At 36.5% G+C, this 18,904-nt stretch overlaps 1 protein-coding gene across 1 annotated transcript in view; it reads left to right on the top strand.

The window, feature by feature from the left end:
• LOC134535262 (3',5'-cyclic-AMP phosphodiesterase 4C-like) overlaps positions 1 to 18,904 on the top strand; it is a 128,623-nt gene that overhangs the window by 60,402 nt on the left and 49,317 nt on the right. Inside the window, exons 10-11 of the mRNA XM_063374334.1 lie at positions 4,859 to 4,989; positions 10,619 to 10,777. Of these exons, the coding sequence (XP_063230404.1) occupies positions 4,859 to 4,989; positions 10,619 to 10,777 (290 nt within the window). The remainder of the gene's footprint in view (positions 1 to 4,858; positions 4,990 to 10,618; positions 10,778 to 18,904) is intronic.

Genomic DNA, 18,904 nt, shown 5'->3' with positions numbered 1-18,904 from the left:
AGCACAGGCCACTGAGAAATGGCTGCTACAAAACACGCACATGATACAAAAGAGAATGAACAGTAAATATAAATAACAAAGAGAGATTTGCAGTGGAGCAACACGCGACCGCGTCTGGCCACCACGGTGGCCCGGACGGGACTGGAGGGGAGACCAGGGCCCTATATCATAAAACTCGACAGGCGTGACATATGCGACAATTAAGTAAAAATTTACAAATATGTCAATTTGTAATTACAAGTGTACGTTTCATATAAAAAGAGTTTGACAGGCAAACAATATTAAATAGCTACAATTAAAAACAACTGTCTCATAAACACGACCGTATGTGACAATTAATTGTAGGTCAAATTTTTTTTATTGATGTTTGTTTAGTGATCGCCCGCAGCCACGTGTATGTCAAAACATTATTTGGCTTTCAAGTGGTGCGTGCGATGATCGAACCCTGCCATACCTTTGCTTTTCAAGAACAATCGATTTGTACCACAACAAAGTAAGCAGTAAAATATTTATGCGACATATATAACCTTCACACATACAGTACAATGGACAGTGTGGATAAGATAAGTATTTTAAACCTCATTCGTGAGGAAAAGGAGGTGTTGTTTGGAAGATTTTCATGCAGTTTGACACATGAACAGAAAATGGACACATGGAAACGCGTAACTGAAAAAGCGAAAGCCATCGGAGCCTTTATAAGGGATTGGAAGTATCTTAGGGATACTACATGGCAAAACTGGCGCAAGAGATCGATTGTAAGTATAAATTGTATGGGTACCAGATTATTAATATTTAATTATTTAAATTATTCATGTGAATAATTTTTAGGTATAGCTACTCATCGTATACCGGCTAAACTATTGATAATAGAAGCAAGGTGTATTAATGAAATCGCTTCTTTTGTTACGAAAAGTTGTCGCGAGAGACAAAAAGAGCATGTTACAGATGTTTATTTTTTTTTGATTTTCGGAGATTTTCTAATTTCCACAAGCAATATAAATGTATGGACTTATAATTCGTACACAGATACTAACCTAACATAAGCTAAACCAACCTAACGTCACATAATGTAACCTTACCAAAAGTAACCAAACCTTAACAAACTTAACGTAAGCATACATAATCTAATGTAAATAAACCTATGTTAGGTTGGGTTAAGTTAGGTGATGTTATGTTAGATTAGTCTCTGTGTACAAATTACATGTAACATTTAGCTTGTTTTGATTGTGGAACAGAAAATCTACGAAAATCGGAAAAAAATAAACATGTGCCACATGCACGTTTTTACAGGCGACTCATTTTCGTAACAAAAGAGGCATTTTTCTTTAATAAATCTTTCTTGTATTATCAATAGTTTAGCCGATATTCAATGAGTAGGTAGACTTAACAATTACCTCCATGTGTTTGCAACAAGTAGCCGCTAATATAGTATGACACTTCATATTTAGCCTCAGTAGTCTAATTAATATGGTTTAAGAAATAAAAATTAAAAATTAAAAAATTTGATCTTTTGTATCTGCCTTGCTAGTAATGGAACACGCCTAAGTGATATAGGATGTATATTATAATTCAGTTACTAAAACCTAAATCTTTTTCATGCCCAGGAGAAAAAAGATAGAACAAAGACGGGAAGTGCAGGTGGGAAGAAATGTATTTATGACGAGGCAGATAATATTATCATGGACATTATTGGAAAAGAATCACCTGTTCTTGGAGGAATAATGGCTCCTGAATCTTCTGAGACTGACATTGCTGCAATTACATTTGCATACCACGAGGATTTAGGAAATCAGACTGGAGAAGTTATTGTAAATAATGCAGATGGTGTTGCTGAACCAATGTGTTCAAATGCATCTGACGATTTGAGCGGTACTCATCAAACACCATCTGCAAGCACAGGTGGCAACACAAGGAAAAGAAACATAAACTCTGCAAAGAAGGAATATGAATTGTTATGAACAAAAAAATTAAACTGCAGACGTTATTACTGGTACAGAAACTCGAAACAGCAAAACGAGAAACATATAAAATGGATCTAGAGTTACTGAAAATGGAGAAAGAAGCAGGCCTTCCGCCATCTGAATTTACAGCTCATTTGACTAATTCAACAATATTTCCTGTTAACACCGAAATGTTGCAATTTGGTGCTTCAAACAGTGTAATTGAAGATGCTATTGTCATTGTTAACAATACATGTGAAAATAACTAATATATATGTTCTACACATTAACATCTGATGTATATAATCTTGTGTAATGAAACCAAAATAATTAAACGGACATTTCAAGAGAAGCTTACGTTAATTTTCAATAGTTATGTATATTTTGTACCTAATTATTCGTTTCAGTTTTTGTAATAGTGGATAAATATTTGTTGATTTAATTATAATGGAAATGTCAGTGCATGATACAAAGCAAACTCATTGATATGTATATGGCTAGAAACAAAGAAATCACTTAATGTTCAAACACATGTATCAGTTCTTGCAATACTGCAATAGCCTCTGGATCAGCTGCGTCAACATCCTCATGAGTTTCCCCAGCCTCGCCTTCTACATTTTCATCGTTTTCATATGGTTCGTACACCTCTGATCCTAGGCGTTTCTCAATGTTATGCACGATTATACAAGACAAGATAATGTTACATGCTGACACTGGCTGCATTCTCAGATGATTAAGGCATGGGAACTTCTCTTTTAAAATACCAAGTGCATTTTCCACCAGTAGTCTCGTAGATTTAAAGGCTCGAAGAAAACTTGTAAGAGCATTTGTCCGAGGTATTTGTACTGGGATATTTGGTGTAATAAGCCACTTTTTTTAATCCATATCCACTGTCTCCCAGTAATATTGCATGTGGCAATGGTCTCCATCCATTTTCCCACTGTTGTGACAACGATGAACATCGTAGTACTCGTGCATCATGTACTGAACCGGGCCACCGAGCACTGGAATACAAAAATTCTAGGTTATGTCCACACACTACCATTATATTGATTGAATGGTTGCCATTCCTGTCTACAAATGAGACTTCATTATCATGTGGGGCACCTATCTTGATCAATGACCCATCTACAACTCCAGCAACCCTTGGAATGTTTGCTACACTCATGAAAAGCTGTGGAATTGCTTGGACAGATTCAGTTGGCCAGCGAACCTCTTCTCCAAGAAAGGTGTGAACCAGTAAGTGACATAACTTTTTTACACATCGGTGGATAGTGGCTTTTGATAAGCCATGTGCATCTGCATTTACATGATATTGTGCTCCTGTGCCCAGCCAATGCAATGCGCACAAAAGTTGTTCTTGAACAGTAAGTGCATGATTTCTTTTTGTTTCTGTTCGCAACTGTGGCCCTAACCTATTTATAATGTATTCAGCTGTTACCTTGCTAACGCGGAATTTCTCTTTGAAGACAAAGTCACTGAAATTGAAGGTTAGGTTAATCCGTGGCCTAAAAATTCTTCGAACTCGTCTTTCTCTTTCTTCATCACTCCCGCTACTGCTACTGCTACTACTACTGTCCATTATGTCCATTCACATCAAATTAACCCAATATTTTAACACACTATTGCACTGTTGTTATTACCAATCATTAGGTGACACTAAATGGTTTACCTGTCACTTCCACTCTGACAATTCTACAAATTTGTAAAATTGTTAAATACAATTTACATATCTGTGTTTCATAAAACAGTATTACCTGTCAGATGTGACACATTTGTCACATTTTTACCTGTCAGCTTTAAACTTTTATGAAACAGTTATATGTCAAATTGTCATACATTTATACATATTTGTCGTGACATATGTGTAGACTTGTCAAATTTTATGAAACGAACATAATATGTCGAATTGTAAATATGTCTGACAATTCATTGTCACCTGTCACCTGTAGAATTGTAACGTTTATGAAATAGGGCACAGGACACGGGGATGCCACTACCGCGCGCACGGAACGGAAGTGACGGCACAAACACTGCTGCGGCGTGCTGCGGACAGGGCTGGGACCCGGGCTTTAAGGGCAAAGAGGCACGACGTCATGGTTAAAATTCACAACCCTTAATTTTATCCGGTGAGTTCAGGATAAATATTTTGTACCACTGAAATAAAACCTATTATTTATTATGTACAGAACATTTTAAGGGTGTTTGTTAAGGAAAACTACAAAAAATTGTCATCTAAATTATTGCCCTTTGATATCTTCAGCTCCAGGGTTCAGAGTAACTGGTGTTTTCACCTTTTTAGAAGCCGCCGTCGACTGTCTCAAACTCTTTCATGAATCTACACGTTGGTGGTTTTTGTCTTAGATTGTCATATGGTTTATCCCAAAAAATTCTAATACTTTGTGGATACATTTATTTTTAACATATCAGTCACTCCCGATAATGGTCTTTTTAAAAACTAATAAAACACTTCACTTAATTTTAAATCAAATTAGCAAAAAATATATTTTTTTGCTCCTTCATTCCTCATTGATGCTACTATTTTATCTCGATATAGAAGATTACAAACTCTATGTCATAAATGTACAATAAAAAATAAATTTTTTGAAATTACTTTGGAGAAAATTATTAATCACAGATGTACAACAAATACACAGTATATTAAGTCAAAAAAGTTATTGGTATAGTAAACTTTATTTTCATTCATTTTCTGGTATGCTTTGAAAAAATACCTTGCAGTTAAAATATTTAATTAAATATTTATACTGTCATATTAAAATAATTTTTTTAACTGAGAAAAGTAATACCCAGCAACATTCCCAGTATATAGAGGGAAATTATTTTTAATTATTTAAGTCACGCAATAGTGATAGATGCGAACACTAATTTTAATAATTAATGTTTCTTTGTGTTTTCAGGCTTGTCAAGGGATCACTTTAAGACCTTAAGAGGCTACATAATTGATATGATTTTAGCCACAGAAATGTCCAAGCATTTTGACATAGTTCAAAATTTTGACAGCACCATCTTCAGAGCAGAGTCCAGTATGGTAAGGAACCCAGTATAATAAGTCTTAACTGAAGAAAATGACTAAGGTTATGTTCAACCACTCGTTTCACGGAAACTTTTACAGGCTTAATATTGAGTTAAATTGATTAGTATTGAGCCTAAGTATAATATGAATTAGTTTGAACAATTTCTAAACTGTGCCTAAGTAAATGAGAGGATTTTGTTTAGTTATTTATGGACCAAGTGGCACATTCCAGAGTTTCAGAGTTCGAATCCTATTCCGTGAGGTGGTGGGTACAAAAAAATTTTCCGTTTGACAAGTGACCCGGGGGGGGGGGGGGGTGGGGGTATAAATAAAAAAATTAAATTAATTAAAATTTAAACGACTTACATTACTATTGACACATGTGCCTACAATAGTAGCCCTAGTGGATTCTCACACAGTACCAGGGGCGCAACAACAGGGGGGGGGGGCAAGGGTATTTTGCCCCACCCCCCCTCTGAAACCTTGAAGTGGGGGCAAACGGGGGCAAATAAAGTGCTGTTTAATCAATTTTTAGATAATAAAACTGCTTAAATAGCACCATTTTCCACCTTGAAATACAAATTTTCCCGGGCCGCTTCAACAGGGGGGATCGATGATTCTTTATAAAAAGGTATATTGCCCCCCCTTTGGAAATTTAGTTGTTGCGCCCCTGCACAGTACCATACTGTCTTCACGATATTTTGTAAATTATTTCATAACATGGGGGGGGGGGGGGGGGCGTATCGCCACTGCGGGTCCGGCCGTATTGATTTCTGTTTTCCTTGGTTTCCAAAAATCACTCCAGGAAAGTGCTAAGATGGGTCATTAGAATTTTTTTCCTGTCTTAATTTATGTGGCAAATTTAAGGCATGCCCACCTTATCTTGCACTTTACCCCTTTACCGTTTTACATAGTATATGCAAATTGATAACTTACATAATTAAGTTAACCTAAATAAAAACAATAATCAAGAAAATTAAAACAACCTTACAAATACGATACGACCAAATAAAAATAATTACTAGAAAGTATAAAAATAGTAAACATTAAAACATATAAAATGCTAAAAGTTATTCACGTAACATATGAGATATTAAAAAAAAAAAAAAAACAATTTACTTAACTTCAGACTATATTCATAAAAAATTATTTTAAATGTAGCTAATATCATATGTAATATTAACTACCGTAAAATTTTTGCTGTAATATAACATTTTATAAAACTAACTGTATAAATAAACTGTTCTAAAATACTAATATAGTATTGTTATTGTTTGAATTTTATATAATATTGCATTTAAAATACTAGTTTTGACCACAACCGATTTCTTCCCCAACATCATTGCGTGTTACCGTCTCTCATTATCTCTCTGCCGAGAATAAGTTACGTCCATTTTTCATTAATATTTATTACATAGTGTAGGAGATTTTCAAAGCGTAAATTTCGGTAGGTTTTGTAAGCATGATTACAATTTTGTGGGCAAAATTGCAGATGTAAGCTATCAAGCTCGTTTCTTTCAGTATTGTGATAAAAAAAAATCCGTAGCATCGTTTGGAACACAAAACATTAACGGTCCACTAAAAGATGGCTGGTGTTATAAATGTCCGTAACCAGTTGACTATTCCAATAGTAGGCGCGGTGTACCCATACAAATATTTGACTTAACGTTATTGAGAAATAACATGATAACTATCTTCTACGTCGCAATTACTTAGCGATAAAATAATATGTGAAAAATTCATGGCAATTAATCATGGATATAGTATACACAATTTAAATCCATGGAAATGGTTATTTTTGCGTGTGTGAAATACGTTTTCTGAGATGATACTGAGAATTTCTTTCAAACATTGGCACATATTTTAATATTTTAAATGATGTTTCATTCAAGAACAATTTTTAAACCATGGAAAATATAACAGAATATTCAATAATTTGACTTAATTCGGATTTATTATGCTTATTAATGAGCGCAGTAAATATTAGAAGCTATTTAGGGAACGGTTTACAAATAACTAACTATTGGAGGTATTGGGACAAAACAAATCATAAATCCCCGGGTAATAATCCGAATATTATTACTTAGAACACTATTTTGTTGAAATACAGTTGTTTTCATGTAAATGTACAACTGTAAAAATATCTGTAATTTTACATGGCATTTCTGTTCCCTTTTCAAAAAAAAATTCGCAATGTAGGCTAATTTAGGTGGTCAGCTACGAGAAGTGAAATTTCGCCACAGTTAGTAGTTGAACAAAACTAAAGGTTTCAGCAATGCTGTAATCACAATGGCGCGACGCGAAGCACGGGATGCGACAGCAAAATACACCGTTATTATGAACGTGATGTTTTCACCTGCGCGTCAAGCGGAAAATAATCGGTTGTATACAAATGTTTCTTACTATTAGTACGTGCGAAATAGCCATCAACACTTACAAGTTTTTAGTAGATTGGCATGTTTACTGAGAAATATTTTTAATGCAACTGCAACAGCCACGTGGAAATAATCACTGTGCAGGATTCTGAGGGTATTCGATAAATATTCAATGTTCGTAAATTATTTGATATTAGATATTCATGAATAATTTTATATTCGATTCGAGGCATTTCAAATTTTTTAAAAATAAAATTATTATAAAAAACTGAGGCTAAAAAGATTTATTAAGAAATTTATATTTTCTACAACATTATTCACAAATTGTTTTAATATTCAACAAATTATCAGTAAATTTTATTTAAAATTATTAATTATACTTAATTTTATGTATATAATCAAATCAACAATACAACTTTCAAACTTAACATTAACTGGTTTAAGAAAATGGATTCAGAGTATTTTTATTAACTTTCTTCATTTTACACCTTTTTATTATGACTACATATATATTATTCCCTTTTCTATTTAAATTTGGTTTGGATCAATTTTTCTTGAACTCCTGTGAAGTGAGAAAAACATTTCACTATACTGTTACGAGTGGAGAAAACTGGTTCGTAAGGAACCCCAATTAATTTTTATACAGTTTTATTTACTAATAATATTTAAATTACTAATTAAATAATCGCACTTAAAATGCCTGATCGCAAATCACTAGCACTTAAAAAGGTATGTTCGTTCATTACAGAATGTCTGTTAAGTTCCACAGTTCGCACCCCTCACTGGAGCTAGGCTCGACAGTGATTCGCCCCTTACCTCGCGCCTGTCCTCACACACACAGTCTCGCGCCACTCAGTCGCACTCTCACGGTCCCGTCGCTCCGCGCCTGCGCCGCTGTCAAGAGGGGGTCTCGCGCACTACTCGCCGACCTCGCATTTCCCTTCACTCCACTCTCGGAACTCCCGCGGAGGCCAGATACACCGCTTTTATACCCTTGTCAGTCATTGTGGAGCCTACTGGAGTGGTTGTGATGTGTCGTGTCATCACGAATCGACCCGGCGCTCGAAGCATACAGAATAACAACGCTTATTCGCGCCACTCCACGCGGAATTCACATGCCACCAGGGGATGGATAAGAGCGCCGAAGAAATAGGGCGCGGGGGCAGGGGTGGTGGCGAGGCCCAGCCCCTGTAATCCCCAAAGGAATTCACGCGTGACGTCAGTGCTCATGCGTGGCCGCCAGGCGCCCGGGTATCTGGCGTGCGTCACACCCTTGTCTCCCGCGCTTGTTACAGCATGTTAAAATTTGATTCAAAAAATTTTCAATAGTCGTTAATGTTGTGATATTCGATCAGAATTTTATATATATATACACACACACATATAAACAGTATTAGCACGTGCTTAGTGCGTGGAAACCCTTTAAAGATTTCACAGATGAATTAAGTAATTTTTTTAAATAATATACATATAACAATAGTTTTAACTATGCATATGTCCAACCGACACTCTAAAACCAAAATTCTAACGCTCATTTCAGTATTCATCGTCGCACCCGTAACTTTTCGATCGGGAAATCTGTCGCGTTGCGAAATTTCGTCGCGCTGGCGTCACATCTGTGTCGAGCGTGGTTGGTTAGAAAATTTATTATTTCATTTTTGAGTCGCGTACATCGCGTTATTCCGTCGTGCTGTCATTGTTCCAACATAAGTTCTGGCTCATGGAGTACACAAGAAACGTAACGATGTAACAGTGAAACACGCAACCAATTCAAGAAAACTACGGTTACACATAAAGCATGGAAGTCGCAAGACATCACTAAACCCTTCAAACTGAAATTGTAAAACATTAGAAAACGAATTTCTTCCCGTACTTCTTTTGTTTATCATGTTTACTACAAAAAAAAAGAAATTGTGAGTAATTTAATTTTTATTGTAAGAAATTTTAACAAGTGAAAACGTCATGCAGCCTATGTAATAAAATAACTTTCTATACACATAACGACTTTGTAGTGTAAAGTTCCGGAACAATCTTGACTTCAAATTTGGAAGTCGTAAATGCAAGCCGAAACGCAAGAAGTTGGAAGTTGTTTGATGCTTGAGTTACGTTTTTGCGTGTTGCGTAGTTTATAAATGAGTTTTTGAAAACGTCTTCATTGAAATTTGTGTGTGTTGGCGTTTGTTGGGTTGCTGCGTTTCTCTCGCGGTACATGAACCCGGCCCAAAAGTCTGTCATTTTTGTTTTGTAAATGGAACAGGAATGTTAATGTAAAATGACAGACACTTTTAAATCTGTACATTTACATGAAAACAACTGTATCACTACAAAACAGTGTTCGCAGTAATTCTGGGTTCGTATTCTTGCCCGGGAATTTATGCTTTGTGTTGTCCCAGCACCTCCAATAGTTAAAGTTAGCATATTTGTAAACAGTTTCCTGAATAGTTTTCCAGTATAAACTGTGCATGATTTGACAAATGAAGTCAAATGGTTGAATATTTATTTGTGTTTCATGTTTTAAAAAAAATGATATGCTTGAATGACACATCAATCTTATATATAAAATTCTCGTGTCACAGTTTTCGTTGCCATACTCCTCCGAAACGGCTTGACCGATTTTGATGAAATTTTTTGTGCTTATCCGGTATCTATGAGAATCGGCCAACATCTATTTTTCATCCCCCTAAATGTTAGGGGTAGTCCACCCCTAAATTTTTTTTTTTATTTCCAGTTTTTGGTAGGAAATCACCATGGCAACGGCTGTTGCTTTGTTGATGCTTCATTCGTCTCTATGGCAACGGCTATTTCATTGTTAGTGCAGTCCTCATCACCGTTGAAATTTTGCAAGTGGTAGTGGGAGGGGGAGGTGTGGTGGTAGTGGGAGGGGGAGGTGTGGTGATGGTGGGGGGTGGAGGGGGAGGTGTGGTGGTAGTGGGAAGGGGAGGTGTGGCGGGAGTGGGAGGGGGAGGTGTGGCGGTAGTGGGCACATTATACAGCATTGTAATCAATTTTCACTGAATTTTTTTTTTATTTACCATTACTGTAAATGGGAGATGTGGCTTATTTTTTCCCCATTAGTATAGCCGTGCGAAGCCGGGTCGGGCAGCTAGTTAAAATATAAAATTATGCGGCAACATTTTGTGAGAGATACTCGGTATTATCTCGGAACACGTGGTGTACGTGTGTAAAAATAACCACAGCATAGCATCGCAGTATTACAAGATACTTGTGTGAGAGCGGAGGAGATGAGATGTGTCCCCGCTCGGCCGCAGAACCTGCAGGCGGACGAGGTGACGGGCCTCTACTCGCCGGAGACCGTGGCCCACATCAGGAGGATGATGATCAAGTGCGCCGACGTGTCCAACCCCACCAAGCCGGTGCACATCTGCACCGAGTGGGCGCTCCGCATATCGGAGGAGTACTTCGCGCAGGTAACTAACACCGGACCGCTCCAACCTGGCGTAGTAGTCACGCCATCGTCAGTCCGACTGACGGCAGACGTAATGCCCGGTGTGAACAATGTAGCATTTCCTTTCCTCTTGGAGAAACTTTTTTTAAAATCACTAAACAGACTCATGGGCGATACAAACCTCCTGTTATTAAAATTTTTAAAAAGCAGTTAATAATGTTTAACACCAAATAATATTATATATAATTTGACATTTTATCAATAAAATATTTTTGTAGTCGCACCTATTGCCGCTAGGTTATTTTTCACACTCTTGCCTGTGCTTGTTAGTTAGAGCTGTCCGGTATTAGATCTCTAATGTATTTGACAGTACTATACATAACAGTCTAACTTCGTGTGGTCCCGTTTAACTAGCTGCAATCGTGCATTGCGATAAACGTTTACGGCCAATCAGAAGCTCTGAACAGCATACTACCGTTGTCAGTTCAGAACGTCATACAATAAGTCAATAAATAAGATAATGCGTGTTTCGACTAGATTTTGCCTGAATTATTTTATTTTGTTCATTATGTCTGCACCGCGGAGTTGCGCTTTAAACAACACGGCGCACTTCCGAAATTAATTTTGAAATTCTTGCCTCCTTATGAATTTTATTCTGTAAAAACTATTTTTTTCCCTTATTATTTAACTTTACCAACAACAGCGGCATTAATATCTTGCAAGCTAAAACAAAAAAATGAACAAAGGAATGGAGTTATGTTTAGGTACATCATAGCCAGGACGCTGTGCTTGCTTTGTTTAGTGCAATTGCTTATCTCTGTAACTATTCACGTTTAATGTTTGTGTGGATTCTACCTAAGACTTAAAAAAGTTCTCATTGAATTCGAAACTTTTATGAGGAAAACACTCTAATTATGACACGCAAATGTCCACTTTGTTGGTGCCATTTCTCTGTAACTACCGTTCAGTTTGATGCTATTTACTTTCTGAGCTAGTTCGTTGATGAAGAAACAAATTTCTCGTCTTAAGCCTTCAAAGGCTATTAACTTTGACTGTGACTTGGTTTTCAATAATATGACTTCACGATGAAGTGCTTTTGATGCGACTGGAGCCGTTCAAATGTTCCCCTCTAGCTTCAGAAGTCTGCGGAAAGTCTCCAATCTTTAGAAAGCCGCAGATAAATTACTTTATCAATTATTAATAAAACATTAATTTTTTGTGCGTAATTCAAAGGCGTAAACGCACTTCCGTTCCACCGTCGGAATGAAGAGATAACGAAGGATATGTGCCTCATGGCGACAAGCGTCTCAAACATTCGATTAATGTCAGGAATACTGACATATTCTTGAAATTCATTGCCTTAAAATATCCCAGGTTCTTAACTATTTTTTGGCTTTTGAATTGAGACATCAGAGAAAATTATGAGTTTCCCGACGTTTTGACTTGCCATGTTGAAGCCATCTTCAATGGCGATTAACGACAGAAGGCCTGGGGCAGTATAACGGGTTTCCACAGTCGCACTGTGATTTGTTCCTGTGGGCGGAAAAATCATAATTTCCTCGTACATGATCTCAACCCAAAATCCAAGAAGTATTCGTAGCTCTGACTACAAAAGCTGACTATAAAAATATCACAGGGTATCTTCCACAACCCTTGTTCATTTATTTTATTTTTATAATGTTTCAAGATTTAAAAAATAAATTTTGTTTTATATCTATATTTGAGTGTGCCCGGTATCACAAATTTATTTTACAAAACATTCATTCTACGCACTGGGAATAAATCACATATTAAATATTTTCTTTTCAAAAAATACCATTCGATGGGGGAAAACGTGTTGGGATGTATATATATTTTTTAATCTACTGGCCTAGGGTCCTATGCTCAGAGCAATAAATTCAAAATGAAATTAAGTAAGAGAATATAAAAATATGTAACAAAATGGTTTGTACACATGTCAACAAACAGTGACATACATTTATTTTTAAATACAGTAGGTATAGTTAGATTTTACACATTAGTCTGTGTTTTTACTTGTCAGCTAAAAAGTCTAATGAAACGAGTGCGTACTGTGAGTAAAAGTGCCGATGCAACCTGGACCAAGGTAGCCTTTAGTTTCGAGACTGCATTCAGTGAGAAATTAGCCGTGAAAGGATATCCGAATTCTCGCGACGCTAACACTATCTGGCATATTAACAAAGAAGTACTTATGCGGCAGTTTTTTTTAGTTGAACATTTTTTTCATATTTTAATTTTTACTCATTAATATTAATCATTTGGCAGTAATATACAAACGTAAATTGATGTTGAGATCAGCTGACTGGCTAAGCAACAGACTGCCGTTACACATTTTCACTGAAAGATAGCGCCACAAGCCCCTGAAAGGACACAAAGATGCGCGGAAGGACGCAGGCGTCGTGTCCTCTCACCATAGTCTGCATCGGTGATTCTGGAAGGATCCTTGTAACTGTTCGGGAGGTCACCAAAAATAGCTGACATCCTTTAAGTTGCACTTTCAACTTAAACGCTATCAGGGTGTCCAGCAAATATCTAGTTTCAAATTCCAGTACATTTCCAGTACATTTCCCACATTCCCTAAAGTATTCAAGTACAGGCTTGCCTATCCTTCTAAACTTTATAAGTTAAATAAAAATACGTCTTGTAAATGCATTGTCTTAAAAAAATTTTAATTGCCAAAAATCTTATGGTTAGAAAAAATTACTAACCTTAAATAATGGCACTTAAGCTTTAACAAATATTTCAGGTAATAAATATCTACTTACTAAAACAAATTAATTGTTGACCAATAAAAAAATATGACCATGTACACCTAACTCAAGTGCTTTCAGAAAAGAAGTGTAGCCTAGGCCTACTACTAAAGTTTAGGTTGTTAGTATGTGAAATAAAATACAGTTTAAGAATATGTAGAAGCAATTATGTATCTTAATTATGTTTTATTATCTGTTTTCAGTAAGTCAAAATGTACTCAATGACATACTTCTGAACATAATAGTGCAAGTATGTCCGCAGTTAAAAAAACTTCCTACTATGTACCATTATATATAGCGTATAGTTAAATCAACAGTATATCATTATATATATACTTATCTTAAAGTACATTTAATTTCACATTGAAACACAGCAATTTCATAAACATTTTTCCTCAGATGTAAACATGGCTATTTACACTGTAATTTTTCTAATCTTAAAACATTGATATTAAAATATAAAGAACTAAAATACAATCTCATGATTTCACAATCCTAATCTATATTTAATTCTACATTGAATAACACCAATAATTGTAAGTAATAAAGAAAAGACATTTTTCAAGCGAACCTCTAAACTTCAAAATTACTGCAAAATATATTAAGTGGTAGATTACTATTATTGACAATCAGCCTGTTTAGTAAATTAAAGCATTCAGTTACTATATTTTATTACAACTTTGCACACAAGGAAGTACCTTAAATCACAAATGTTGCACTAAATAATATAAAACACAAAAATTAAGAATTCATGAAATTCCTTACCTCACCAAGTTGACTAATGCAAAATTCGACAAGATAGGCCTTCAGAATTGTCTGTATAAAACTGATGATACAGCAGTTCTGTCCAAAGTTTAATATAAATATGCAGACAAGAAAATAATATTTTAAAAATACACACACTTGATTAAAAAATATTTTTAAAGACTAAAATTACTTTTGTAGCTTATTTATTTGCTCTTCAATTTTTTGTATTTCCACCTGAGTGTCGGTTACTAACTTTCTTCTCTTTGATTCCAATTCTTGAATTTCTCTTGCCACCTTCACTTTTTTTTCTTGACGCTCAATCTTTGAATTTTCTTCTTTCCGTTTTCTTTCAAGAGCTTGTTTGTACCTCATATGGGCTTGTCTGTAAGAGTTTATCATTGCTTTTGTAACTTCTACTCTCTCTACACCACCAGCTACAGAAACAGCATCAAAAACACAACGCTGGGCGATGAGTGATTCCTCATTCATATTTTCAATGAGGCATTCAGTATTCACCGAGAAACCTCTTTCAAAGTGTGAGTTTCCATGTGAAAGTATTAACAGTTGCTGCACAAAAGATTTCAATTTTTCCCACTTTGAACCTCTAAGAAGCATCATCCAGAAAGAATCTAAAAGGGTATCTGACTTATTGTAAGATTTAATCTCTGTTTTGATTAGTACATCATTACAAAATTCTTTGTAGTCTCTGGCAATATCATCTGCTGTATTAATTCCTGCTATCAAATTGCCTTCAGTTAAAATTTCCAAAGCTGAAGAAAGATAGCAGTCACCATTTCCAGCAGCTATATTAGCAGGATTCAAACACTGCAAAGATTTTGTGAGTGGAAATTTAAGTGGCGACCGAAACATATTTTTTGCCACAAGAAGCTGAAAGCAAGTTCTGCAATCTTTGCGAAAAAGTAAGAGCTCTTTCTGGTTGGCTCCATCACATTTCCTAAGAGCCTGTCATGTAACATATCCTAAATCTACTTCTTCACATCTAATAAGATTTTCTTTTTTCATTACATCTATATCCTTGAGCTGACAACTTTCAATAATGTCCCTCTTCACAAACTTGAACATAATGTTTTTCATCAAACAAACAATTGCCTCGTAGAGGAAAGGTGCTACTGGGGCATCTGTTTGAAAGTCCCTCAAAAATGGTTCCATTTCTGTGGCCAGAGACTGGAAAAGTGTTAGCTTGGCTAGAAGCAACTTGTCTTTTACTGAAGCAGCAATTATTTGGAAGCTATGACACTTTGGTTCTTTCTTACTTCCTGCAACACATGTGACATACTTGCGAATTCCAGGTAAAATTGAAATTGCTCTAGCTGCTACATTAGCATTTTCCAGCCACCTAATGCCACAGAATTTCAATGGAAAATTTCTTTCGCCACAAACCTCTACAAAATCTGCACGGCGAGCTGGAACATCTTAAAAAAGATAGTATAGAGCACGCAGAAATTCAATTATATTCCAAGCAGTTCCTTTGATGCCAGCTTTGAAACTGTTGTGCATAACATGAAGGCCACATTAACCCATATCAAGAATTTTAGGATCTTCTCTGCCTGGTCTTAATTCTTTAGCCATGTCCCTTTGCAACTTTAAATTTACGTTGGGGCCATCCATTGACAACTGCAAGATACAATTTAGATCTAAACCTTCCAAGGCAGCCTTCAAGCCATTCAACAAGTCAGATGCTGCAGTGTGTTCTAAAAACACTGAATTCAAATATCTAGTGGTGACATGATTCTTGGAAGTGTCCCAATAGCGAAGAGATACATCCATCTGTTGTTTCTGGGCTACTTTATTCAGAGACTCGTCAAAACCCACCACAAAAAAATGAACATTTTTTACGTCATGCATTAATTCTTCATGGAAATAATATCCAAGCCCATACACTATTGCATAAGAAGTTTTCGACTTCTGCAATTGCATACCCTTAGCATTTTCGCTATCTGGGAACATAAGTGTAAACAAACTCACACTTTTTGCTGCACTTCTCAGTGAAGCATGCGATACTACTGTTTGCAAACACCACAGAATTTCCGCTTTTGTACAGCTGTCCTTTGCTAGAAAATCTTTCATACTAACACTACTCACCTGTTGCTGCACATCTGAGTTTACATCTAATGCATTTAAATCTTGGATGCAAATATTCTTTGTAGAGTGAGACGTTTGAGGAGTGGAAGCACTGGAACACATTTCCTCACTTTGTGACTTATTAGCTAGAGTTGAAAATGAACGAATTGACACAGTTTTCAATTTGTCATTCAATGCCCTCTTATGTTCCATGCCTTTACTATGGCTTACTACAGCTTGCCTGCCCATACTATCGACTTTAAAAACGACACGACACAATGTACAGCGTGCAAGGTATATATCTGTAGGGCATGGCGAAACCCAGCTGAATTCTTCAGTCCATCTGTGTTTGAACTTAGTCTTTCCCCTTCCTGCGCGACCCATCTTACAAAAAGTACAAAATTATTATTTTCACGTACTTGTTACTCCTCGCCGAGTTTTGCAGCACAGTTATTTTTAGACGTCTATGCACACACAGGTCACATATATTATAAACTGACACTACAACTGAACGAATTTACGCCAAAATTTCATGCCATGGCCTCTCCATAACCTCTTTTAAGTATCATCACTATAATTCACTAGGCCTTCAACAAAACGGTACGTATTCGACAGTATAAGATACAAACGGTAAACAAATTCACGGACAACATTTAATTTAACGCAAAATGCCTACTGCAAACATCACTTTTCACAGTTTAGAAATGTAAAATTCAAACAAAACAAATATGGCGAACGAGTGAAAGTTCATTTCACAGAGTCAAGAACAATGCTTATGCAGGGCAGCCAACAGCACTTAACAGAACATCTCAATGTTTTACACAAGTTAGCTCCTGCCAGCACAAGCGCCATTTTCTGATTAGATTGGCTTGTTTGGAATTACACCGCTTTTGCGCATGCACGAAATGTATTTTATTTTTCGCGCTAGCCAAATTGTCTGGCTGGCACTACTTTTGTCTCTCTATTCTATAACATTTGTATAGGGGCTGGCACTCGTGCGCTGTATACTTCTTGCTCGCGCTGCACTGCAGCAATAGAACAGTCACGGGAAAGAAGTGATCATAGCAGTGCAGCATTGATTTTTTGCCCTATATAGCATCAGTAGTATAGTTTGGCCGGAGCTGGGACAGGCTTCAGGCTGTGGAGCCGGGAGCCGGTGTCCGCCATCTTGGATTGTGACGTCACGGCAGCCATCTTGGATGGATGTGACCTTGACCTTGACCACGGCGGCCATTTTGGATCCGCCATCTTGGATCCGCCATCTTGGATGACGTCATTGTGTTCTCGAAAATTCCGGCGATTTGTTTTCCGCCATATTTGATGATGACCTCACCGTTGCAATTTTTGTTCAGGTCGCCATCTTTAACTTTTTTATTTATTATCCGATTTTAATGAATTATTTTTAAAAATTATAAAAAAATTCAAATAATAACAATTTAATAAAAAATATTTAAAAACATTCATTTACGACACGGAGTTTGGAGTCCTCGGTTCGAACCCGACGAGTGCAAAAAAAAATTAAAAATGGCGACAGGCTCCTTCCTCAATGGTGGTTGCAGGCAGACTGACTCCCGCCACTTTTTTTCAAAGCATATATATCGCCAGTGAGCATTACGTCACGTCCGCCATCTTGAAATTTGGACGTCATCTTGAAAATCCGCAATTTTTATGTTAGAAAATCGGGATGAATTCCAAAATTCATCAAAAAATTAACTTATTCGAATTCTGATTAATTATATCGATCACCGTCCTCGGTTCGAACCCGGTGAGTGCAAAAAAAACTAAAAATGGCGACAGGCTCCTTCCTCAATGGTGGATGCAGGCAGACTGACTCCTACCACTTTTTTTTCAAAGCATATATATCGTCAGCTGGTATGACGACACGTCCGCCATCTTGTCTTCGTCCGCTGGAGATCACCATCTTGTTTTCGTCCGCTAGAGTGTGCTGATACCATGTTAGTATAATTATCTGGTCACCACACCTTTGACCTTGACCTTGACCTTTAAATTTGACCTTGAAATTTGACCTTGAAATTTGACCTTGAAATTTGACCTTGACTTGACCTTGAAAATTGACCTTGAGCTTGAAATTTGACATTGACCTTGAAATTTGACCTTGACCTTGAACTTTTACCCTGACCTTTAAATTTGACCTTGACCTTGAAATTTGACTTTGACCTTGAAATTTGACTTTGTCCTTGAAATTAGATATTGTCCTTGTCGACCATCATGGATCCGACATTTTATGTTCAGTACATGCTACCAGGAGCCACCACCTGCCGGAGTACGCCATCCTGTGTGTGTCACTTGTATTATAGAGTACATTTCCATCTGGATAATTTTATTCTAACCCGCTACAGTGCAGCAATCATTTATTACGGAGGTGCCCCCGCCATCTTAAAATTCGGCCGCCATCTTGAAATCATGTAATAATGTAGCTAGAAAAGCGGGAAAAAATCCAAAATTCATTAAATAAATCACTCATTAACTTACATATTGATTCGATCGATTCATGTCCTCGGTTCGATACCCGATCGATGCAATAATGTTTA

Source organism: Bacillus rossius, chromosome 8 (genome assembly GCF_032445375.1).
Source record: "Bacillus rossius redtenbacheri isolate Brsri chromosome 8, Brsri_v3, whole genome shotgun sequence".
Lineage (NCBI taxonomy): Eukaryota > Metazoa > Arthropoda > Insecta > Phasmatodea > Bacillidae > Bacillus > Bacillus rossius.
The sequence above is the reverse complement of the archived record's forward strand: the minus strand, read 5'-3'. Positions and strand labels throughout refer to the sequence as shown.